Below are 27,170 nucleotides of genomic sequence, written 5' to 3'. Positions count from 1 at the left end.
CACATTTATAACTCTTTCAGGTAATGTATTCCATTGTCCAATCACCATCCATACAAAACAAAAAAAGTCTCTTTTCCTCCTCCTTTAGTCAATCCTGTAAATACCTCTCAACTGAATAGATATCTCAGTTGTGTCACCCCTTCATCTTCTGTCCACCAAACTGTGCAGTTTGCATGCCCTTAGATAATTCTCATAACTAACATTGTAGTTTTGATATCATTTTAGTTATCTGCCTCTTTACTTTATCATGTATCACCCTATCAAATACCTTCACAAAATCCAAAAAAAAACAGTATTTGTCTTTCCTTCATCAATCGCTCTTGTCATTTTATTATAAAAGGCAAGCAGATTACTGAAACAAGAGTGCCCTTTAAAACATTGATTCTGACTTTCACAGATAATGTTAACCTCATCCACCCAATTTTGTATATGAGCCTTTACAAATTCTTGAATAACCATAATTGAGAGAGTTACTGAAAGTTAGTTACAGGGAGTATCCATAAGCTCTGCAGAGAACGAGGAGGATAATTAAGGCATTAGACACGAGGAAGAAACAAGCAAGAAGGTTAGTCATGATTGTGAGAACAAATGATCTAAGTGGACATATGGAAGATATGAGATTGAATATAAGGAGGCTATTGAGAAGAGTGAAAGATAAGTGTAGTAGTGAAAGCTTATCATGTGTTGCAGAGGTATGACAATAATGAGGTGAGATGGACAGCCAAAATCATGAATGGTATGCTACAGGAGTTCCGTGAGGAGAAGAGAGTACAGTTTATGGATGTATGTCATGTATTTGAGGGAAGAATGAAATTATAAAGACAAGATCAGTTGCATTTGAATGGCTTTGGATTGAGTGAACTGGAGAAAGTGTTGCTAGGTGGAAGTACAGCGTATGATATGTGCAAGAGACCAGAAGAAAGAGATGAAGGGAAAAATCAGGAGAGTGGTATCGAAGAAACAGCAGTGCTTGGTAGTGGAAACAGTAGTGGCGTGAAATAAGAAGAGAGAATAGGAATGCAAGAGGAAAAGAGAAATAGGGGAAGCTTAGGTGAATAGGGAGAGTAGATGTTGAAAGTGACAGTGAATTATTATTATTATCATCAAATCCGACATCCGTGGAGTCAGAGACTCATCGTGGGAGGTACTTCCTATTGCATACAATATTCATCCAACCGGGTCTTTAACTGATTCAATGTGTCCATCCATAACACACTCAGGCAATGCATTCTGCTCACCAGCCACCCTCCATGCAAAGAACCTTCTTCTCACTCATTTTCTCACACCCTCCTTTATACGGTTCCCAACAATAGCTTCTTGTTCTACTCCCCTTTCCAATTCTATGAAAAATCTCTTCCATGTCTACCTGATAACAACCTCTGACCAGTTTATATGTCTCAATAATATCACCCCCCCCTTCCTCCTATTCACGAGGCTCTGCAACTTACATTCTCTCAATCTGTCCTCGTACTCCACATTCCAAAGACCACTGACTACCTTTGTGAATCTTCTCTATACCCTTTCCAACATGTCCTTGTCACCATGAAATCCCGGTGACCAAATTTGTGCACAATAATCCATATGATGCCTGATCAAGGCCTTATACAATGGAATCATAACCTCTCTATTTCTGCATGTCAGGGTTCTCCGTATCATTGCCATTATTCGATGTGATGTCTTCACAACTTGTGCAATGTGGCCCCTAAATTTCAGGTCCTTGTAAACCATCACTCCTAGATCTCTCGTCTCCTCTATTTCTGTTAAAGTTTCCTCACCAAGTGTATACTTTACATCCCATCGTTGCTTACCAAATCTCAAACCTTACACTTGGCAACATTGAACTGATAGTTCCACTTACCTGCCTATTCATGCAATCTATTCAAGTCCTCTTGTAAGGCATTAACATCCACTTGACTCTGCATGCTCTCCTCAGTTTTGCATCATCTGCAAACAGCTGGATGTCACTAGTTAAACCCAACCCAATATCATTAACATACAAACTGAACAATAATGGCCCCAAAATTGACCCCTGTGGCACACCACTGGTGACCTTTCTCTTTTGAGATACTGCACCTCCATATACAACTTGCTGATGCCTATCTGAAAGCCAGTCACTGATCCAACATAGAAGTCTGTTATCCAATCCCATCTGTTACAATTTATTTACGAGCTTGTCATATGGCAGTTTATCAAAAGCCTTTGCAAAATCCAAGTATACACCGTATATGCATCTCCTCTGTCCAAGGTATTTGTCACCTTGTTATAGTATATAAGTAAGTTAGTGAAACATGATCTCCTCTTAACAAACCCAAGCTGATAACCACAAAGCATACAGCTGTTATCAACCCATTTCTGTATCCTACTTCTCACCAATCTCTCCAGGACCTTCACTACAACTCCAGATATACAGACTGGTCTATAATTTGAAGCTACAGCCTTATCACCGCCTTTATGAAGTGGAACAATTTTACACTCCTTCCACTCCCTTGTAATCTGTGCTGTTGCAAAATTCCTGTTAAACAGGCATGCCAATGCTACTGCCAGTTCTCTGGAACATTCTCTTAAGATGCATGGTGATATTTCGTCAAATCCTATCGCCTTATTAACATCAAGGTTATTTATTTCCTCAAATACCTACTGCTCACTCAATATTAAGTCATCCTCTCCTATGTCCTCTACACTTAAGTTCCTCATGATTCCACCTTGATCAGGATGAAACACACTTATAAATTGATCACTGAATACCTCTACAATGTCTTCTGCAGAAGTTACCATTCTACCACTTTCATCCCTTAACTTCATCTTTCCATGATCATTCTTCTTTTTACTTGCCACATAACTAAAAAACTCTCTAGGGTTTTTCTTAGCCTGATTTCCCCACTACACCTGAATTATTAATCTCATACTTCCTGCAAAATACTTTCTTTTTCTAGATTTCATGCTTAAGGTTCATCCATTCATCCATTTTCATCCATTTTACACCAACCTTATTCAGCCTTTTGGCCCTTGGGATACATTCATACATTGATGATGTTATGTATTTCTTTGTAAGTTCCCATGCAACATTTATTTCCTTACCACTCAACTCCTCATTTCATGTTATAGCTCAAAGTTGTCTCCTAAGCTTGTCATAATCACCAGCTTTATAATTCCACATATATCCTTTCCTCGCAAAAGCCTGCATATGACTAGCCACAACACAGGTGATTACTTCATGATCACTGTCACCAACTGGAGGAAAATGTGAAACCCTTCTAACAATTACATCCTCTGATGAAATGATCAGATCTAGAACTCTTGATCCTCGCGTACCTTTCTTTACATGCTGCGTGAGATAGTTATCTCTCAAGAACTCTAGAAATTTACTTTCCTTATTCCCAAATGCTATCTCTTCGTTCACATCTATACCACCATAATTAAAATCATCCATAATAATTACCCTTCCTTCGTTCACTAATCCAAGTTGTTTATACATTTCTTCATCGCCACCTTCCACATTTCCAGGCTTATAGCAACATCCAACTGAATATGTCTTTCTCTCACCCTGCATGTTACAACACACTGCCTCTTAGCCATTGAACTATTTCCCTTTTTCGTGTCTACCTTATGTGGACTTAATTCCCCTGGTATCATTAGCAGCACTCCCCCCTTCCTTCCTGCCCTTTCTGTCCTTCCATTTCTATTCCCGTTACGATATCATCTTCATTTAACCATGTTTCACTTATTCCAATGATTTAGGGACGAATAAACTCAATCACTGAAACTATTTCATCCCTTTTATTTCTGATACTTCTGGCATTTGTAAACAAACAGAACAGTTCATTTTTAAGTCTATAGCCAGTGCTATCCAAGCCATATGTTGGTTGGGATTTCCCACTACACCTGCCAAATGACCTTTATCACTGCTTACCACATAAACCTCCTCAATCTCCACTTCTCCACCCACATTGCAATATACTCTCCATCTTCATACACACATTCACTGCCACTTTCAACATTCACTCTCTCTATGCTATGTCTCCCTGTCCACCTGAGCACCCCCCCCCTGTTTCCCTGTTCCTCTTGTATTCCCTTTCTCTCTCCCTTTTTCACCACTACTGTTTCCACTGCCAAGCACTGCTGTCTCTTCAGTGTATAAAAATGGGGTATATTGCAATGTGGATGGGGAAGTTGAGATTGAGAAGATATATGTGGTAAGCGGTGATTGGGCAAGTGTGGTGGGGAAATCACAATTAACAAGTGTCTTGGATAGGACAGGTTATAGACCTAAAAATGAATTACTGCGTTTGTTAACAAAGACCAGAAATATCACAAATTAGGGAGATGAAATGGTTTTACTGATTGAGTTTATCTGCCCCACATCATTGGAATAATTGAAACATGGTTGAGTGAAGATGATATTCTAACAGGAATAGAAATGGAAGGGTAGTGTTATTTTTGTGAGGATATCAAGGACAAGAAGGGAGGGAGAGTGATGCTGATGATAGCAGGGGAATTGTCTACATCGGGTAGAAATAAATGAGCAAAATAGTGGAAATTGTTATGAAGCAGTGTGGTGTAACATAGAGATTGACAGGAAGATATATTTAGTTGGATATTGTTACAGAAAGTGGAGGGTGGTGATGAAGAAAAGTATAAACAACTTGGAGTAGTGAGAAAGGTAGGGTAATTATTATGGGTGTTTTTAATTATGGCAGTATAGATTGGAATGATGAGATAGCATTTGGGAATGAAGAAAATCAATTTCTTGAGAGATAACTACCTGAGATAGCACATGAAGTAGGCAAAGTTAGTACCTAGAGTTCGGGATATGATCATTTCATCAAAGGATATAATTGTCAGAGTGATTTCACACTTTCTTCAGTTGGTGCAAGTGAATGTAAAGTGATCAATAACATGATGGCTAGCTATATACAGACTTTTGTGAGAAAATATATGTGGAATTATACAGCTGGTGATTATGGTAAGCTTTGGGGAAATAAATGCTGCATGGGAACTGACAAAGAAATACATAACAGCATCAGTGTGTGAATGTATATGAATGTATACTGGAGACCAAATGGCTGAGCAAGCTAGGTGTAAAATGGATGAATGTGGAGCTTAAGCATTAAATCTAAAAAAAGAAGGTTCTTTGTGGGAAGTATAATGAATAACAGTAATAATCAGTTACATGAAGAGTATAAAGTACAAGCCAGGAGAGTGACTCAGTTAGTAAGGAAAACAAAAGTGCAGTATGAGGAGAAATTGGCAAATTGTTTGAAGAAAACCCTAGAGAATTTTTTTTTTTGATATGTGGCAAGTAGAAGGAATCATGATCACTGTAAGATGATGTTAATGGAGGAAAGTGGTAGACTGGTAACTCCTGCAGAAGATATTGCTGAGATATTCAGTGTTCAATTTATAAGAGTTTTTCTTCCTGATCAGGGTGGAACCATGAGGAACTTAAGTGTAGAGGACATAGGAGAGGATGGCTTAATATTGAGTGAGCAGTAGGTATTTGAGGAAATATATAAACTTGATGTCAATAAGGCGAAAGGATTTGATGACATATAATCACACATCTTAAGGGAATGTTCCAGGAATTGGCAATAGAACTGGCATGCCTGTTTAATAAGAGTCTTGCAACAGCACAGATTCCAAGGGAGTGGAAGAAGGATAAATTTATTTCACTGCATAAAGGTAGTGTTAAGGCCGTAGCATCAAATTACAGGCCAATCTCTATATCTGTAATTGTGAAGGTACTGTAGAAATTGGGGAAACAGAAATGGATTGGTGATGACACTATTCTCTGTGGTTATCAGCATGGGTTTGTTAAAGGGAGATCTTGTTTTACTGACTGATTTATGTACTATAACAAAGTGACAAATACCTAAGACAGGGAAGATGGATATGCAGCAGTGTACTTGGATTTTGCAAAACTTTTGATAGACTGCCACATGCTGTTGGATAAATTGAAACACATGGAATTGGATAATAGACTTCTGAGTTGGATCGGTGAGGAGAAGGTTCCTTGCATGGAGAGTGGTTGGTGAGTGGAATGCATTGCCTGAGTGTGTTGTGAATGTAGATACATTGAACTAGTCTAAAGCATGGTTGGATAAGCATTGTTTGCAATAGTATGTAATTCCCACAATGAGTTTCTGACTCCATGGAGGTCATATGTTAATAATAATAATACTAACAAATACAGAACAAATACAAACTGATCTATAGTTTAATGCCATCATTCTACCACCACCCTTGTGCAATAGTGCTAACCTACCCTCCTTCCACTCAACAGACACTTTCTCAGTAGCTAGAATCTCACAGAATAGCTAGGTCAATCAATCTGTACGTTCCTTTAGCACATCCTCCGAAAATATATTAAAATCCCTTCTAGTCCTACTTCCTTATGGATTTCTAAAGTTTACCTTTGTCTTCCTTACTGTACTAGTCGATTAGTTGGTATGAGTCTTAAATACCATATGAACCTCTCTCTATATACTTTTTTCACAACTTATTTTTCATCTGCAGTTCTTCCTGTTTGATTTCGTTAGTTATCCAACTTTATATGAAATCATTTTATCTTTTTCGCATGAGGAATGCCATTTGCCATTGCTGCTGATAAATATTTCCTCATTAGCCTCATGCACTGCTGACATCTCTCCTGTGAAGTCTGCCATCCACATAATTTCACATAAATTTCTTTCTCCCTGAAAGTTGAATCATAAGAGGAGTGATAATAATCAATACCATGAGTATTACAGAGAACAGGCAATAAGGGTGACTTGGTTGGTAAGGGTAGCAAAAGTGAAGTGTGAAGAGCAACAATGAGTTAATTAAGTCATTAATTAATTAAGTCAAAAAAAACAAGATTATGGAAGCATGACATTGATTGGAGAAAATGTTATGAGAATAACTGCTGCAGAGGTTATTATTATTATTATTACCCCAAGACCTCATGGAGTCAAAGACTCATCTGGGAGGTCCTTTTATCACACACACAGCTCAACATACCATGGTTTGAACACATTCAAACTCCTTGCAGACACCACACTCTCAGGCAAGGCATTCCAATCATTCACAACTCTGCATGAAAAAAAAAAAGAGCAGTTCATAAAGGTCTTTCATTCTTGTGAATGTGACATCATGGAGAATGTGAAAGCAGTCAATGATGATGAGGAGGAGAATTGACTGTAAGTGAGCAAGAGATATATGGAAAACAATACAACAACACTCCTGTTCGTTTTTTTTTTATTTTTTTTTATTTTATTTTTTTTATTAAAAGACAAAGATCAGAGGAATATGCCTAAGTGGAATATTAAAGCCTCTTGGTTGTGATGTGATTTTGCTATTATTTTGAATGTTTGTGCTACTGATTTAACTCTTGTTCTTAGCTAATAATCAACATATTCTTACAAAGGTCTACAAAAGGGCTACTTACCATCACATTAATTCCATCAAAATAATAATGAAGTTCACTTAATATCTCATATTGCTTTTCTAATGATAAAATGTACCAAATGATACATTTTATCATTAGCCACAAATACTAGGAAGAATATATCTCAGATAAATCATAAGAAATAATTTAAAAAAAAAAAATTAATGGGAAAATAAAAATAATATTTTCATACTAGTTGCTGGACAAGCATCGAATAAACCACTGAGGTCATCTATTGCAACAGTTCCCTTTTTCACTGTACCACGAATATAAATCTGTTAAAACAACAACAAAAAAGCAGAATTTTAATTTTATGAAATATATCAAAAATTTCAAATTAATTTCTTCAAAATTGAAAACATGAAGAATTAGCAAAAAATTGGTGAACATAATATAGTTAAACTAAAAAAAATTATAGTGCCTTGCAGTATTAGGATACTGCAAGGCAAAATTAGAGTACAAGTAACCCTCGTATAATGCAGTACTCATACAATGCAGTTTCGATATAATGTGGTCTACAAATTGTAGTAACCCTTGTTCAACGAGGTACATGTTCAATGCAGTTTTGATATAACAGTCTACAAATTGTAGTAACCTTTTATCTTTTTATATATTTTTCACCACGTGACTTAAAAATCAAATTTTATCTTCTTTAAATTTGCATCATCTTCCCATATCGTCATGTAGTTATAAGTAGCAAATTTATATTAAGGGAAATACCCTTTAGCAAGCATGTATGTTAACTGTTTACCGTATAAAATGTTTATGGTTGAAAATTGTCTTCGTTTTTTGCTGGGAAACGCATTAAAAATCATGTGTGTTAATCTCAAGCTGAGCACTTTATTTTCTGGTGAGTTATATACATAATTAATATGTAGTGCTTTTTTTATGTAAAAAATTAATTTTTTTAGTAATGGGCACTTAGAGGGATTGTGTGATATGGTTGAAAATGAAATTAGTGAATTAATTGATAGGGAAATAGGCTTAAATGAGGAGGAACTGGTACAGTTAACAGATATTGTCAAACCAAATGGCAGGGAAAGTTCTGCTGAAGATTCTGATTGTGATGAATTTGTTAAAGAATTCAGTTTAAAGAAATTAGCAGAAGGATTGGACCTGGCAAGAATGTTAGGAAGTTATTTTAAGGATAACGATCCCTTAATGGAGCGCTGCAGAAACTTCACGAGAAAATTGGATATTTCTTTAACTACGTATTATGAACTTAATAAAAAATTGCATCATAGCGGTAAGCAAGGTCTTATTACTAATTTCTTGATAACTAAACCAGCCGAAGTATGCAATAAAAATTATACAAATGATGTCCAAGAGTTTTCAATTGATGACGATGCCCGGCCACCCGTAAATAAAGAACTTCTACTTAATGTTAGTTTTGAAGACAATGATGACGATTAAAATATGCACTTTATTTTATTTTGCCTAAATCATTTATGCATTATGTGCAATGAAGTTTATGTGCAATTTGTAATTTTTATAATTTTCTACTATGTTTTTGTTTCATATTGAAACAAATACATAGTAGAAAATTATAAAAATTACAAATTATACGCAGTCCTGAAGATATTTTCAGGCGTAAGCTTTGTTTGTTCACACTTGGATAAATGATTAAACTAAATTTATTATATTTGTTTCATAGTTTATATTTTTTCTTAAATTACATGAATTACCTGAATTAAAGAAAAATATATTTTTGTCGGATATGCCAATGTTCTTTATATAATTAAAAAGAAAAATGATTTCGGAACATATGCCTATGTTTTCTATGTGATTGAGTCTCACATAATGCGATTTATATAATGCGGCATTTCTGTGGAACCTAACATCTGCATTATAGGAGGGGGTTACTGTAAATATATAATTTTTCTGTGTCTCAATCAACTCACCAGACTAACAACAAGAGGTCAAAGCTAAACACTCTATGACCATAATGCCTATCACATCTTACCTTATTTGTATAGAAAAGTGTAAGAGTAATAGATTTTATGATAAGTATTCAATTTATAGTAGTGACTGTTTAATTAAAGACTTGCAGTTCATCAACTTCAGAGAGGTAAAAGAGAGTAAGATTACTGCCATCAGCATCCATATCCTAGTAATTTACTTCTAACTCTTTCAGAATTCAGTTACGAAAACCCTCCCCCATTCTATTATCTCTGCCCTCTCTGAAGATATTATGTCTCTTGCATTCTATCCCAATGACTATATCATCCTTCATCAACCGAGTCCCATTAATGCCTTCAACTATTAGCAAAGGTAAACTAGCCAATGGCAAAAATCTCCTCACACCCTTATTCCATATAAGTCGGGCATTATTATGCATAAACTACAATACTCTTTTTAATATTATCATTATATTCAGGCCCCGATGGAGTCAAAAGACTCATTGTGGGAGGGCCCTCCTAGGAAACACAAAGTCTATCATACACTCCTTAAACTCATTGACCATTCTCGCTCTCACCATTCTATCAGGCAATGAATTTCATAGTTCAACCACTCTCCATGCAAAGAAACCACTCCTTACCCTCTTGCTCACAGCTTCTTTGCGTAACTTCCAGGAATGGCCTCTTGTCATCGCTCCTTCCCGCTGTTCAACCAAGTGAAAGAACTCCCCAGTGTCAACCATCAGTTTAAAAGTCTCAATCATATCACCTCTCGTTCTGTTCACCAAACTCAGCAGTCCACATTCCCTAAGCAGATCCTCACAAATAACATTGCACAATCCTGAAACCATCTTTGTTATCTGCCTCTGTACCCTTTCCATAGTTAATTTATCCACTTCAAATCCTGGGAACGAAATCTGAGAAGAATAATCTAAGTGGTCTCATCAGGTAGTTATACAAAGGAATGATAACTCTTTTATCTCTGTTGGTCATCATCCTTTTCAGTATTGCAGCAATTCTCTGGGTTACCTTAACCACCTTCGCAATATGTCAAATGAATTTCAGGTTTCTATCAATCATCAATCCCAAACCTCCTGTCTCCCTTAATTTATCCAGTACAACTCCTCCAAGAGAGTATGAAGTGTCCCATCAATGTGTCCCAAACCTCAAGACATTATATTCAGCTACAATTTTTGCAGCAAAAGTTGCAGCAAAGATAAGTCGGGCATTATTATGCATAAACTACAATACTGTTTATAATATTATCATTATTATTATTCAGGCCACGATGGAGTCAAAAGACTCATTGTGGAAGGACCCTCTTAGGAAACACAAAGTCCATCATACCACTCCTTAAACTCATTGACCATTCTTGCTCTCACCATTCTATCAGGCAATGCATTTCATAGTTCAACCACCCTTCATGCAAAGAAACCACTCCTTACCCTCTTCCTCACAGTTGCCTTTCATAACTTCCAGGGATGGCCACTTGTCATCACTCCTTCCCACTGTTCAATCAAGTGAAAGAACTGCCCAGTGTCAACCCTGTAACCACCTCTCAACAGTTTAAAAGTCTCAATCATATCATCTTTTCTTCTATTCACCAAACTCTGCAGTCCACATTCCCTAAGCAGATCCTCACAACTAACATTGCACAATCCTGAAACCATCTTTGTTATCTACCTCTGTACCCTTTCCACACTTAATTTATCCACTTCAAATCCTGCAGACGAAATCTGAGAAGAATAATCTAAGTGGTCTGATCAGGTAGTTATACAATGGAATGATAACTCTTTTATCTCTGTTGGTCATCATCCTTTTCAGTATTGCAGCAATTCTCTGGGTTACCTTAACCACCTTTGCAATATATCCAATGAATTTCAGGTTTCTATCAATCATCAACTTCAAACCTCCTGTCTCCCCTAATTTATCCAGTACAACTCCTCCAAGAGAGTATGAAGTGTCCTATCAATGTGTCCCAAAAATCAAGACATTATATTTTGCTGCATCAAATCCTCTTGCAGGGCTACCACATCTACACTATTACTAATAACCCTTCTCAGCTTCACATCATCCACAAACAACTGAATATCCCCCTGAAATCCACTGACAATTCATTGATATAAAAGTTAAACAATACAGGTCCCAGTACTGAGCCATATGGGACCCCACTTGTAACCTTCTGCCTCCATGAAACTGCCCAACCATACACGATTCTCTGATATCTGTCAGACAGCGAATCTGGAATCCAGTTGACCAACCCGACATCCAAACCCATGTGCTGCAACTTAAATATCAGCTTATCATGTGGCACCCTGTCAAATGCCTTCACTAAATCCAAGAAAATGGCAGTATATGCCTTTCCCTCATCTACTCTTCTTGTAACTTTATTATAAAAGGCTAGCATATTGCTAAAATAAGAGCGCCCCTTAACAAAATCCATGTTGACTTTCACAGATAACATAACCCTCATCTGCTCAATGCTGTATATGGTCCCTCATTAATTTCTCAAAGATCTTAACAACTATTGATGACACACAAACTGACCTATAATTAAAGACTTCCCCTTATGCAATGGCACTATCTTACCTTCCTTCCATTCCCTGGGCACCTTTCCCATAGCCAGACTTTCATTGAAAAGCCAGGTCAAAGGAGCTCTCAGTTCTTTAGCACATTCTCTCAAAACTTGTGGTGAAATATGTTCCAGTTCCACAGCTTTACTGACATTCAGAGTACTCAGTATTTGGAACACACTCTCCTCTTACACGTCTAAACCTCGAACCTGCCCTATCCCGCTAGTATTAAAATTTACTCCTCCAGGATGAAATACTCCAATAAAGTGTTCATTGAACAATTCCACAATGTCCTCTTCATCAGTCACTCTATTCCAATTTCCATCCCACAACGTTATTCTTGCACAATCGTTTATCTGCCTACTGGCCTCATAGCTAAAAAATTCCCTAGGATTTTCTTTGGATCTTTGGTCCAGTCTCTTCTCATATTCTAGTTTTGCCTTTCATACCATAATAGTCACTCTCCTTGCCTGTGTCTTATATTCTTCATGCATCTGTTCTTCACCTGTCTCTTTATATCTCTTGCATAGCTTCTTTTTCACATGCAGTTCCTATTAAAAATTGTTTGTCATCCACTTTACGTCAAATTGTGTCCTCTTCTTCACTCATGGAATACAGCTTACTATTGCTGCTAACAAATATTACTTCACAATTTCCCTAGCACTAATGATATTCTGTTCTTCCAATTCCTCCCTCCATGAAACTTCCCCAAGTTGATATCTAAGACTATTATAATCACCTGCATTATAATTCCACATACGTTCCCATCTATTTGATACTCCTGTATGTCTATTCATCTTCCAAGTCAAAACCACATGGTCACTCTCTCCAACTGGTGGGAGAGATGTCATTCAGTTATTATCAACTCTTCTGATGCTATGACCAATTCCAAAACTCTTGAACCTCCTGTTCCCTCTATTACATGTTGCCTTAGACATTTGTCCTTCAAGAATTCTAGAAATTCCATCCCTTATTACTACATGCATTTTCCTCATCTCAGCTTATACTGCTGTAGTCAAAATCTCCCATAACAATCATTCTGCTTGCACTTGTCGAGATCAACTGCCTAAACATCTCCTGCTCCCCACTCTCTGTGCTCTCTGGTTTGTAGCAACACCCACTAAATATCCTGTCTTGGCCACTTCTAGCTCACACCATATGCTTTAAAAACCATTCGTGTCACTGCCTTCCAAAGCCCTCACTCTTAGAGGACATAAGTCTTCACTTATCATAAGTAGTACTCCACCACCATGCTTTCCCTTCCTATCCTGCTGAAAAATGTTGTACCCTGCTACTTGTAATCGTGTTATTATATCCTCTTCTGTCAACCATGTCTCAGTGATCCCAATAATCTCTGGCCAGGCTGATTCTATCAGCGTCACCAATTCCTCTCCTTTATTCCAGATCCTCATGCCTTTAGTATAAAGCATAAACATGCCACTATTTCTATATCTAGCATTATCCCCTCTAGACTTCACTGGGCTCAGCATTACCTGATGTCATTCACCTTCTCCCAAGTACCCATTCCCACACGAGGTCACCCCTGCTACTATCCACCCTGGGCATTCTAGTTTCCCTGCATTGATACACCGACTCATTCAGAAGCAATCTCTCCAGATGCTTACATCTTTCTTCATTAAAATTCAAGTGGTCTCTTGCATCCAATTCCTTTCTGTCTTCAAATGCTGTTGAAGCATCCACATATTAATCCTCTCTTCTGACAGATCTAGCTATTGTTATTCAATATTACTGCTCTTCTGCTCAGCTTATCACTATCATACCAAGGCAACATGCACACTATCTTTCCTCTCTGTGCTTTCTTTTGTACCATCTCAAACAAGAATCTCATATCTCTCGCTGCCCAATTTACATTGCCTCTCAAATCCTTCGTTCCTACCATCACAATCATCTTATTCATTCTTTCACTGCTCTTAATTGCTATAGCCACACTTTCTATCATTCCTCCAGGCAAACACTCCTCATGCATCCTATCTTGTACACCACAGATCATTGAGTCCCCATACATTACACCTCTTGCCACCCTGTTCCTCAATTGCTCACCTTAATCCTTCACTCTCTCCTCTAACACTTTCTCTCTCTGTTTTCCCCTACTTACCTATCTTCCTGACATCACTCTATCCCTGGTTCCAGCGCTTTTGTTCCACTACTTCCTTACACTGTGTGTCAAATATCCTATTAACATCAAGAACTTAGAGCTACATTCAGCATTATGTGATCATTCTTCCATTATTTACTATCCCATTCATGTCCAGGTTATGCGAGCTTAAAACACTCACCTGAACCCCTGTAAACCGTCTAACATCCCTGACTCTGCAATTCCAAACTTACTGAGCAATACTTTTTCAAAACATTTAACTCTGAATCCATTCAAATGCAAGCCATTTGCCTTGTATAAGTCGAGCCACATATCAAATCCATTCCACACATCCACAAACTCTACCCCATTCACTACACAACCTGCTCTAAGACAAGCTATAAAAATCATACAGTCTCAGCTCATCTCTATCATATTGTGGCAAGATTTTTACTTAGAACTTTTAGTTTCTCATGTTCATCTAGATCATGGCCTAGATCATGTTCACTTTATCCTTTGCAATGTTGTAAGGAAGAAGATAAGATAAGAAACCTGATTTCATCATATTCTCTTCATGCATTCCTCATATGATGGCATTGCCATATAAAATTTTGCCTTTATTCTCCATCTTTCATTAATTCATTCATTCATACTCTGTTTTCTCTCCCCTCACTTCCTTTTTGTGACATACTACTTATGAAGTGTTTCTCCAAACATTCTATTTCATGTTTTGCTCTGTGGAGAACTCCATATAAGCATTAACCTTGATAGACCTATGTTTCATTCAGGATTTCTCCAAGAGTGCAGGTGACAAAGATGCCTCAATGATCTTGATCCTCTCTCTTAAATGTTATACCAATACGAGAGAGGTTTGAAAAGTTCTTGGACTAACAATGAAAAAACAAATTATTTTTATTTTTCAACATAATCTCCCTTAAGACTAATACGTGTATTCCAGTGGTGCTCCAGCACCATTATCCCATCCTTGTAGCGATTCCCAGTAAGATCTGCAAAATATCCCTCTACAGCTGCAATCATCTCATGATTCGAAGAAAAATGCTGACCAGTTTTAGTTTTGGGAAGAGGAATTTTAGTTTTGGGAAGAGATAGAAGTCAGAGGGAGCCAAATCTGAGGAATAGGGTGGATGTTCCAATAATTCATAGTGCAGATCCCATAATTTTCCCATTGCCAAAACAACTTTGTGGGGAGGTGCATTGTCCTGATGAAAGATGATTTTTTTCTTCTGTAAAACGAGTCTTTTCTCACGAATTTTTTCATCTAGTTTGGTTAAAAGATCGGAAAAATATTCCCCAGTTATTGATTTACCCTTTTCAAGATAATTAATAAACACAATGTCTTTAGCATCCCAAAACACAGATGCCATGACCATTCCTGCTGATGGAACTGACTTTGTCTTCTTTGGCGCTGAACAACTGGCTTCTGTCCACTCTTCTGACTGTTACACAAAAAAAAAAAAAAAAAAAAAAAAAATCGATGCACAAAATCAGTTTTATTCTTGTTAAAACACTCCAAGCACTGCTCAGAGATTTTCATGCAAGTGCATTTTTGATCTGCTGTGAGCAAGCGTGACACCCATCTTGCGCAAAGCTTTTTTTTTTTTATTAAAATAAAATAAATAAAATAAAATAAAATAAAATAAAAAGGATATTTAAGTTACAGTACATGGGCTTAGATGTTGGGTTAGTCAACTGGATTTGGGATTCGCTGTCTGATAGGTATCAGATGGTTGTGTATGGTGGGGCAATATCAAGGAAGCAGAAGATTACAAGTCGGATTCCACAGGGCTCAGTACTGGAATCTGTATTGTTTAACTTTTATGTCAATGACATTGTCAATGGACTGCAAGGGAATATTCAGTTGTTTGCAGATGATGTGAAACTGGGAAGGGTTACTAGTAACAGCACATATGAGGTGGCCCTTCAAGAGGATTTGAATGAATGGGCAAATGAATGGGAGAGATGTTGGTTTAATGCAGCAAATTGTAAAGTCTTGGAGTTTGGGACACTTCGATGGGAGGCTGCATACTTGATTTGAGGAGCTGTATTGGAGGAAGTTGGGGAGACCAAAGATCTGGTGGTGATGGTTGATAGAAAACTGAAATTCAGGGGGCATATTGCAAAGGTGTTGAAGTTAACCCAGAAGATTGCTTCAATACTGGGAAGGACGCTGAACTACAGAGATAGAAGAGTTATTATTCCGTTGTATACGTCTCTGATCAGAACACAGTTAGACTATTTTCTCAAATTTGGTCCTTAGAATTTGAATGGGATAAATGAAATGTGTAAAGGTTACAGAGCCAGATAACAAAGATGGTTTCAGATCTTTACAATGTTAGTTACGAGGATCGGTTTAGGGAATGTGGACTGCAGAGTTTGGTTGATGCAGAAAGAGAGATGACATGATCAAGACTTTTAAAATGTTGAGAGGAAGTTACAGCGTGGTCAGTGGGGAGGTCTTTCACTTGGCAGAATATTAAAAAATAGCAATGATAAATGCCATCCCTGGAAGTTATGAAAGGAACCTGTGAGCAAGAGGGTGAGGAGTGGTTTCTTTGCATGGAGGGTGGTTGAAACGTGGAATGCATTGCCTGAGAGAGTGGTGAGAGCAAGAACAGTCAATGAGTTCAAGGAGTGGTATGTTAGACTTAGTGTTTCCTAGGAAGAGCCTCCTGCAATGAGTCTCTTAACTCCATGGAGGCCTGAATAATAATAATAATAATAATATAAGTTAGCTAGAGATAGATACCAGATCAATGTGGAGACCATTTTTCATGGAATATCAGAAGGATGGGTGTAGGCAAGTGAGTGATTAGAAGGTTCTTTGTATGGAGAGTGCCTCTTAAGTGAAATGCATTGCCTGAGAGGGTTGTAAATGTAGAAACCATAAGTACATTTGTTTATTATTATTACCATTAACACCAGACCTCTATGGTGTCATAAGACTCATCGCTGAAGGCAAATACCACGCAAAGTCCATCAAACTGTGTGCTTTAAATTCATTTGAATCTCCATGAAAAAACCTGCTCCTACGCTCCTGGTTTCTCCCATTCTATAAAAATTTCTTCCACATCAACCCAATCACAACCCTTTACCTACTTATATGTCTCAATCATATTCCCTATCTCCCTCCTATCAACAAGGCTTTGCAAACTGTATTACCTAATTTGTCCTCATATCCAACATTCCAAAGACAAGATATGACCTTAATGAGTTTTCTCTGGACCCTTTCCAATATGTCATCATCATCATGAAAACCCGGGATTCAAATCTGTGCAAAATAATCCATACGAGGTCTGATCAAGGACTTATATTCTTATACAGTTAGGAAGTTTAAGGCAGGCTTAGTAATTTTTTTTTTTTTTTGAGAGTGTGTTGACCTCCAATGATGAATATTTTATCTCCTTTACGGCCTGATGTTATTAATGATAATACTATATTCAGTCAGAGTAATGTTAAAAGATGTGTGTAAAACTGTTAAGCAATTTGAGTAATAGTAGAATGAACTCTGAAGTTATTAAGTGCACATTGCTACAGTAGCCAGGAAAACTGAGATCATCACAGCTCCTTCAACAAAAAAGACACTGATAAATACTAATATCTTTATATTGATAAAAATACTGATTATATAAATAACTTGAGATACATGTGTGTCTAAAGTTTATTATTAATATTATTATTATTATTATTCAGGCCTCCATGGAGTCAAAAGACTCATCGTGGGAGATCCTTCCTAAGAAACACAAAGTCTATCACGACTCATCAAAGGGAGGTCACCCCCCCTAAGAAATACAAAGTCTATCATACCACTCCTTAAACTCATTGACAGCTCTCGCTCTCACCACTCCATCAGGCAATGCATTCCATGATCCAACCACCCTCCATGCAAAGAAACCACTCCTCACCCTCTTCCTCACAGTTTCCTTTCGTAACTTCCAGGGATGGCCTCTGTCATCACTCCTTCCCGCTGTTCAATCAAGCGAAAAAACTCCCCAGTGTCAACCCTGTAACCACCTCTCAACAGTTCAAAAGTCTCAATCATATCACCTCTCCTACTTCTATCCACAAAACTCTGCAGTCCACATTCCCTCATTCGATCCTCATGACTATCATTGTACAGTCCTGAAACCATCTTTGTTACCTACCTTTGTACCCTTTCCACAGTTAATTTATCCCCTTCAAATCCTGTGGACCAAATCTGAGAACAATAGTCTAAGTGTGATCTGATCAGGGTCTTATACAATGGAATGATAACCCTCTTATCTCTGCAGGTCAGTGTCATTCTCATAATTGCAGCAATCCTCTGTGTTACCTTCACCACCTTTGCAATATGTCCCCTAAATTTCATGTTTTTATCAATCATCAATCCCAGATCGCTTGTCTCCCCTACTTTCTTCAGTGTAACTTCTCAATTAGAGTATGCAGTGTCCCATCAATGTTTCCCAAACCTTAAGACCTTATATTTTGCTGCATTAAACTGAAACCCCCATTCATTTGTCCATCTGACATTTGACAGGGTGCCACATGATAAGCTGATATTTAAGTTGCAGTACATGGGTCTGGATGTCAGATTGCTCAACTGGATTCAGGATTGGCTGTCTGATAGGTATCAGAGAGTTGTGTATGGTGGAGCAGTTTCAAGGAGGCAGAGGGTTACAAGTGGGGTCCCACAGGGCTCAGTACTGGGACCTATATTGTTTAACCTTTATATCAATGACATTGCCAGTGGATTGCAAGGGGATATTCAGTTCTTTGCAGATGATGAGAAGCTGGGAAGGATTATTAGTAATAGTGCAGATGTGGTAGCCCTGCAAGATGATTTGAATAAGCTGGATAGATGGACAAATGAATGGGGTTTTCAGTTTAATGCAGCAAAATGTAAGGTCTTGAGGTTTGGGAAATATCAATGGGATGCTGCATTCTCTATGGGAGGAGTTATACTGGAGAAAGTAGGGGAGACAAGAGATCTGGGGTTGATGATTGATAGAAACCTAAAATTTAGGGGACATATTGCAAAAGTTTGGAAGGTAACACAGAGGATTGCAATTATGAGAAGGACACTGACCTGCAGAGATAAAAGGGTTATCATTCCGTTGTATAAGTCTCTGATCAGACCACACTTAGACTATTGTTCTCAGATTTGGTTCGCAGGATTTGAAGGGGATAAATTAACTGTGGAAAGGATACAAAGACTAATAACAAAGATTGTTACAGGACTGTACAAGGATAGTTATGAGGATCGGCTGAAGGAATGTTAACTGCAGAGTTTGGTGGATAGAAGAAGGTGATATGATTTAGACTTTTAAACAGTTGAGAGGTGGTTACAGGGTTGACACTGAGGAGTAATTTTGCTTGGTTGAACAGCAGGAAGAAGAGACCATCCCTGGAAGTTACAAACTGTGAGCAAGAGGGTGAGGAGTGGTTTCTTTGCGTGGAGGGTGGTTGAACCGTGGAATGCATTGCCTGATGGAGTCGTGAGAGTGAGAACAGTCAATGAGTTTAAGGAGTGGTATGATAGACCTTGTGTTTCTTAAGGGGGACCTCCCCTTGATGAATCTTGACAGACTTTTGTTTCTTAGGAAGGACCTCGCACTATGAGTCTTTTGACTCCATGGAAGCCTGAATAATAATAATAATAATAATATCAATCTAGCTTATTCAAATCCCCTTGCAAGGCTGCCGCACCTGCACTATTACTAATAATCCTTCCCCCTACTTTGTATCATCTACAAACAACTGAATATCCCTTTGCAATCCACTGAAAATGTCATTGATATAAAGGTTAAACAATATAGGTCCCAGTACTGAGCCCTGTGGGATCCCACTTGTAACTCTCTGCTTCCTTGAAATTGCCCGACCATATACAACTTTCTGATACCTATCGTTCAACAAATGCTGAATCCAGTTGACCATTCTGACATCCAGACCCATGTGCTGCAACTTGAATATTAGCTTATCATGTGGTACCCTGTCAAATGCTTTCGCTAAGTCAAAAAAAATGGCAGTATATGCCTTTCCCTCATCTAATGCTCTTGTAACTTTATCATAAAAGACTAGCATATTGCTAAAACAAGAGCCCCTCTTCACAAATCCATGTTGACTCTCACAAATAACATTACCCTCATCTGCCCACTGCTGTATATGGGCCTTCACTACTTTCTCCAAGATCTTACTAACTACTCATGACACACAAACTGGCCTATAATTAGACACTTCCAGTCTGCTTCCGCCCTTATGCAATGGCCCTATCTTACCTTCCTTCCATTGCATGGGCACCTTTACTGCAGCTAAACTTTCATTGAAAAGCCAGGTCAAAGGTACTGTCAGTTCCCTAGCACATTTTCTCAAAACTTGTGGTGAAATACCATCCAGTCTCACAGCTTTACTGTCATCCAGAGTACTCAGTATTTGAAACACACTCTCCTCCTGTACCTCTAAACCTTGAACCTGCCCAATCCCTCTAGCATTAAAACTGACTCCTCCAGGATGAAATACTCCAACAAAGTGTTCATTGAACAATTCCACTATGTCCTCTGCATCAGTCACTCTATTCCCATTTTTATCCCACAATATTGAAAACTCATCGAGTTTTCAATACTCATCGAGATCTCATACTCATAACAAGACACTCATCACAATCGAGGGGGGGGGGAACCTCCCCTCGATGAGTCTTGACAGACTTTATGTCTTAGAAAGGACCTCCCTCGATGAGTCTTTTGACTCCTTGGAGGCCTGAATAATAATAATAATAATAATAATAATAATAATATCATTCTTCCACAGTCATTTCTCTTCCTAATGGTCACATATCTAAAAAATTCCGTAGGATTTTCTTTGGATCTTAGGACCAATCTCCTTTCATATTCCAGTTTCACTTTCCTTACCACACTAGTCACTCTTCTGGTCTGTGTCTTATACTCTTTATGCATCTTCTCTTCAACTGTCTCCTTATATCTCTTCCATAGCCTCTTTTTTGCATGCAATTCCTGTTTAATATTGTTTGTCATCCACTTTACTCCAAACTGTGTCCTCTTGTTCACTCGTAGTATACAACTTACCATTGCTGCTAACAAATATTCTTTAATAATTTCCCATGCACTAATGATATCCCGGCCTTCCAATTCTTCCCTCCATAAAACTTTCCCAAGTTGATGTCTTAGACTATTGTAATCACCTGTCTTATAATTCCACATATGTTCCCTTCTCTTTGATACTCCTGCATGTCTATTCATTTGCCATGTCAAAACCATATGGTCACTCTCTCCAACTGGTGGGAGAGATGTCATCTCAGTTATTATCAACTCTTCTGATGCTATAACCAAATCCAAAACTCTTGAACCTCTTGTTCCCTCTATTGCATGTTGCCTAAGAAATTTTTCACTCAAGAATTCTAGAAATTCCATTCCCTTATTGCTACATGCATCTTCATCTCCCACTGTAGTTAAAATCTTCCATAACAATCATTCTTCTTGCACTTGCCAAACTGAACTGTCTAAACATTCCCTGGTCCTCACCTTCCGTGCTCCTGGGTCTGTAGCAACACCCCACTAAATATCCTGTCTTGCCCACCTCTACCTCACACCATATGTTTTCAAAAGCATTAGTGCCACTGCCTTCCAAAGCCTCCAATCTTAAAGGACATAAGTCGTTACTTATCATAAGCAGTACTACACGACCGCGCTTTCCCTTCCCATCCTGCCAAAAAATGCTGTACTCAGCAACTTCTATTCTTGTCATTATATTCTCTTCTGTCAACCACATCTCAGTGATCCCAATAATTTTTGGCCAGGCTGATGCTATCTGCACCAATTCCTCTCCTTTATTCCGGATACTCCTGGCATTAGTAGTTATTCTTAGTCAGTGACTAAGTTCCTCTTAGTCATCTTATGTTACATTATATATATAAATTACCAGGCATTACACAGATTATCTTTTATGGTCATGACAAATGACTTCATTTTCCTTTAACCTAATTTTACTCAGTTTAGCTTGAATAGTTTTACACTGTGTAGAATTTTCAACAAACGTTGATTGAACTAGTCTTAGTCTTAGATAGCAGTGCAACATTTTTTCTACTAAATCAAAAGTTACTGTGATTTAATACAAAATGACTTTCCTTTTTCCTTCAAAATCATTCCATCATAAATTTCTTGCAGATCTGAGAAGTGATTAAATCTTAGGGGTTTTTTTTCATCCAAATGCAGATACATGCCATCCTAGTTGGCAAATAGATAGTTCACCTATTCTCATTGGATGCAGGTTCAAATCTCATTGTTGTATGGATATTTGGGAAAGTCTTTAGTGCTAGGAAATTTTCATTGCTGGTATAAAACTATTACCATCCTGTCTATTCCAGCCTTGAAAGCTTCCCTGTTTGGTCTCTAGGCCAGGAGAATTAAATTATCTGACCCTTATTCCACCTGTGGTATTAAATGTGGTGATATCACAGGTGGACTAAGTGGTACTATGGAAAATAAAATTATTTTGACACTTTTGAAGTACAGTACTAAAAAAAACATTATCAACAAATATTTAAGTAACACAAAAACACTTGAGAAAGAAGTATAAAAGACAATTAATGCAACCATTAAAAGGTTCTAAAACCTATGGAGTTGGAGTTTCAATGAGCAAAGTTTTTGTATTGTAAAAGGACAACGCATATTCATATTAATAATGGAAACAAACAAAACAAATATCTATCTATCTATCTATCTATATATATATATATATATAAAGCAGGACTGTTATTACCTTGTAATCAACAGAGTTACTCTGAATAGGAATGTAGCTGTGCCACCAGCGATATTGAAAGTTTCCATTTTTAGTCCACAAAATTTTACGTTTAGATGTTGTTGATTTTACTTCTTCAATTTCGACTGACAAACTAAATAAAAGGATGAACATATACACAAAATTACACTCACAAGAAATATATAATTATACATAACTATATTCAGTATATATATATATATATCTGAAAACAAACAAATCTGAAAACAAACCCCAACTCAACATCACCAGAGTTAAAGATCGGTACTATCAACGTAAGAAGCCTGAATGGCAAAGAAATGGAGCTAGCTGAGGAATTAGATAAGTACCAGATCGACATAATAGTGGTGACTGAAACAAAAAAGACCAAAACTGGTGAGATCTTTCTGAGCAATAAATACAAAATGTTATATTCAGGCAATGATAATCAAGGAAAAGAAGGAGTAGCCATAGTTGAAAGTTTATTTTCCACTTGGTTAGAGTATAATAAATTTAGTTTAATCCTTTATCCAAGTGTGAGCAAACAAAGTTTGCGCCTGAAAGTATCTTCAGGACTGGGTTAAGGTGGTACACACTAGGGCAACTCGTTGCAAAGGTGGAGCAAGCTACCAACACTCCTATCTTAGTATCTCCTATAATGCAAAACACATCTCCTTGCGGATATGTCTAATGTTATGCATTAAGGGAAGGGCCACTACCCAGACCGGTTTCGACCTTTATTGAGGTCTCTTCAGTGGGAGCCAGGCCCAAGTCGTGATATCAGGCAGAAGCATTAGCAGGTCATTTGCTCACACTTGGATAAAGGATTAAACTAAATTTATTATACTCTAACCAAGTGGAAAATAAACTTTCAACATCTTTCTCTAAATCCAGAGTAATTTATTAAAAAAGGGTGGCACACCAATTGGCAATTCCTATAGGTGGAGATACCCTGCTAATGCTTCTGCCTGATATCACGACTTGGGCCTGGCTCCCACTGAAGAGACCTCAATAAAGGTCGAAACCGGTCTGGGTAGTGGCCCTTCCCTTAATGCATAACATTAGACATATCCGCAAGGAGATGTGTTTTGCATTATAGGAGATACTAAGATAGGAATGTTGGTAGCTTGCTCCACCTTTGCAACGAGTTGCCCTAGTGTGTACCACCTTAACCCAGTCCTGAAGATACTTTCAGGTGCAAACTTTGTTTGCTCACACTTGGATAAAGGATTAAACTAAATTTATTATAGAGTAGCCATAGTATTCAACACAAAATACGAAGTTAATCTTCTTGAATGGCAGTCAGTCTCAAGTAGAGTAATGTGGGCAAATATGAGAATGGGGAACTGGACAATGAGACTTATTTGTGCCTATGGTCCCACAGAAGGTTCTACTAAGGTAGAAGTGGAGGAATTTTTTGAGGCTTTAGAAAAAGCAACTGACACAATGAAAAATGAAAAGTTGGTCCTTGTTGGGGATCTAAATAGCAGAGTAGGAAATGATTGTGAGACACACAAAAATATTTTGGGAAAATTTGGAGAGCTAATAATAATGGCAAATATCTGTTGGATTTCTGCTCAGGACATGGACTGGTTATTACTAACACTATGTTCCAACATAAAAATGTGCACAAATTCACATGGAGAGAAGAGGCTAGGAATAAGAAAAGTCTCATTGACTATGTTATTGTTGATAGTGATGTTTTCTCCATGGTGCAGGACACCAGAGTGTACAGAGGATTTAAAATTAGAAGTGATCACTATTTAGTCTTGAGCACGATAAAATTAAATTTCATATTGAAAAGAATAACATGTAAGAAAGTTTTAAAGCGAATAAAAGTTGAGCAGCTCTCAGATGTGAACTGTAGACTAAAATACAGAAAGATTATTGAAAAGAAAATGAAAGAGTTTGAGAACAGGAATCAAACCTTGGAGATTCAGTGGCAAACTCTGAAGAAAACATTGATCGATTCTGCCAGAGAGGCATGTGGTGAGGTTGTCTGCAAGGATAAAAAAATCAAAACTCCCTGGTGGACACAGGAAGTTAAAGAGGCAGTGAAGGAAAAGAAGAAAGCATATCAAAAGTTCCTGGCAAATAAGTCAGCTTTTACTCTTACAGAATACAGAGACAAATGTAAGAAAGCTAAACAGTGTGTAAAACTAGCTAAACAAAAGTCATGGGAGGACTTTGGCAAGAACATAGAAAATAAATATCAAGAAAGGTGGCAAAATATTCTGGAGGTTGTTGAAGAAGCTTAGGAATGGAGGAAAGATGCTGTAAAAGGAGTTAGAGATGATAAAGGTGAAATGAAAACAGGAGAAAAAGATATCCTTGAAGTATGGAATAATTACTTTGAAAATTTGCTAAATGAAACTAGCAGTGATGACAGCACAGTGATAAAAAACACTGACCAGGCATGCAGTCAGGAATACATATCCATACTAGAAGTAGAAAAAGCCATCAAAGGCTTGAAATGTGGAAAGGCAGCAGGAGTAGATGATATTTGACCAGAAATGCTGAAGTATGGTGGTATAAGAGTCTTACAGTGGCTGCGCTTCATAGTTCAGAAAGTCTGGACAGAGGGACGAATTCCCGATGATTGGAGTAGAGCTTTCATAGTACCCATATATAAAAAGGGAAATAAAACTGAATGTGAGAATTACAGAGGTATTTCCCTACTGAGTGTTCCTGGCAAGATCTATGCAAGTATACTTGAGAAACGGTTGAGAAGAATTGTGGAAGAAAAGCTTGGTGAAGAACAAGCTGGATTCAGGCCAAATAGAGGCTGTCAGGATCAGATCTTCACTTTACGACAAATAGTCGAGAAAGCATGGGAATATAACAAAGATCTGTATTTAAGTTTTGTCGATTTGGAAAAGGCATATGACAAGGTGCCAAGAGAGAAGCTATTCAATACGCTGCAGTTATATATGGTGTCAATGGGGCATTATATCAAGCAATATTTAGTCTGTATTTGAGTTGTAAGTCAGCAGTTAGAATAGAAGGAAGTGCAGGAAGGTGGTTTAATGCTAAATCTGGTGTGAGACAAGGATGTACATTATCCCCTCTGTTATTCATTATCTATATGGATCACATTATGAAGGAATATGGTATTAAACCTGATATCAAAATTGGAGATGTTAATGTCAGCTCTTTGCTTTATGCGGATGATGTTATACTTCTAAATAAATCTGCTACAAGTCTGCAAGATTTTCTGACTAAATTGAATAGCTGTTGTAATAGATATAGTATGAAGGTCAGCAATAAAAAGACAAAGACAATGAAAATAGGCAGAATCATTGAAAATGTCAACTGTGTTGTGAATGGAGAACCTGTGGAACAAGTAAAACATTTCAGCTACTTAGGCACGATTTTTACTGAAGATGGTAAATTAAATATAGAAATAGACAACAGAATCAGCAAAGCTGGTATGGTGGGAAGTCAATTGAATAAATTCATATGGAATAAGAAAGAAATTAGTCGGAACACTAAATTAGCTGTATACAAGACAGTGTTCAAACCAGTTTTAACTTATGGATCTGAGAGCTGTGTCAGAAGTAAAACACTTGACCAAAGACTAGAGACCGCAGATATGAGAGTCCTGAGAAAGATTAGAGTCAAATTTGTGCAAAAATATCTATATATATAAGGCCTTAGAGAAGAATAGAGATCTGCAAGTTGTCCAACTTTGTCAGGCAGACTGCAGACAAGAGTATACAAAAGAACAAGCAGGTAGATTATTATGTCTGTACACGAATGCCAGGAGTATCAGAAACAAAGGGGTAGAGTTTGTTGCCTTAGTCAATATGTTGGGACCTCAGATTGTAGGCATTAGTGAGACCTTGCTATCAGAATCAGACATACTACCTGATATCGAGTAAAGGGCACACTATTTTAGGATGGATAGAGAGGATAGGAGAAGAGGGGGAGTTGTTGTTATGTTCCATCGAGTCGTTTTCAACTCCTAGTGATTCCTCAGAAGGATAATGAAATCCTCTGATGCTCCCATTGTTCTTAACATATTCCACAATTTCACATGATCTACAGAGCCAAAAGCCTTACTATAGTCAAGGAAACAAAGATAGACATTATTTTGATATTCCTGTGCTTTTTCTATTATCCATCTCACATCAGAGATCTGATCTCTTGTTCCTCTGCCTTTTCGAAATCTTGCCTGTTCATCTGGCATTTCTCTCTTCATTAGTGGTTCCAGTCTTTTCTGAATGATCTTAAGTAAGATTTTACTTGCATGAGAAAAATCAGTGCTATAGTTCTGTAATTTTCACACTCATTGCATCACTTTTCTTAAATAAAGGTATATAAACTGATTTTTTCCATTCCCTAGGCCATCTAGTTGTGATCCAAATTCATTGACATTGAGCTGTTAACATTTTATCTGCCTCTTCTCCTAGGGC

General features: G+C 37.6%; 1 protein-coding gene across 1 annotated transcript in view; it reads right to left on the bottom strand.

Annotated features, from left to right (window-relative positions):
- Positions 1-27,170, bottom strand: part of LOC150101229 (MAM and LDL-receptor class A domain-containing protein 1-like) — a 196,981-nt gene that overhangs the window by 27,067 nt on the left and 142,744 nt on the right. The window contains exons 8-9 of the mRNA XM_090402192.1: positions 22,759-22,891; positions 7,617-7,698 (exon numbers count right to left, since the gene is read on the bottom strand). Of these exons, the coding sequence (XP_090258318.1) occupies positions 7,617-7,698; positions 22,759-22,891 (215 nt within the window). The remainder of the gene's footprint in view (positions 1-7,616; positions 7,699-22,758; positions 22,892-27,170) is intronic.

Source organism: Typopeltis vanoorti, chromosome 12, assembly GCF_054136105.1.
Source record: "Typopeltis vanoorti isolate ZY-2024b chromosome 12, IOZ_Tvanoo_1.0, whole genome shotgun sequence".
Taxonomy (NCBI): Eukaryota; Metazoa; Arthropoda; class Arachnida; order Uropygi; family Thelyphonidae; genus Typopeltis; species Typopeltis vanoorti.
The sequence above is the reverse complement of the archived record's forward strand: the minus strand, read 5'-3'. Positions and strand labels throughout refer to the sequence as shown.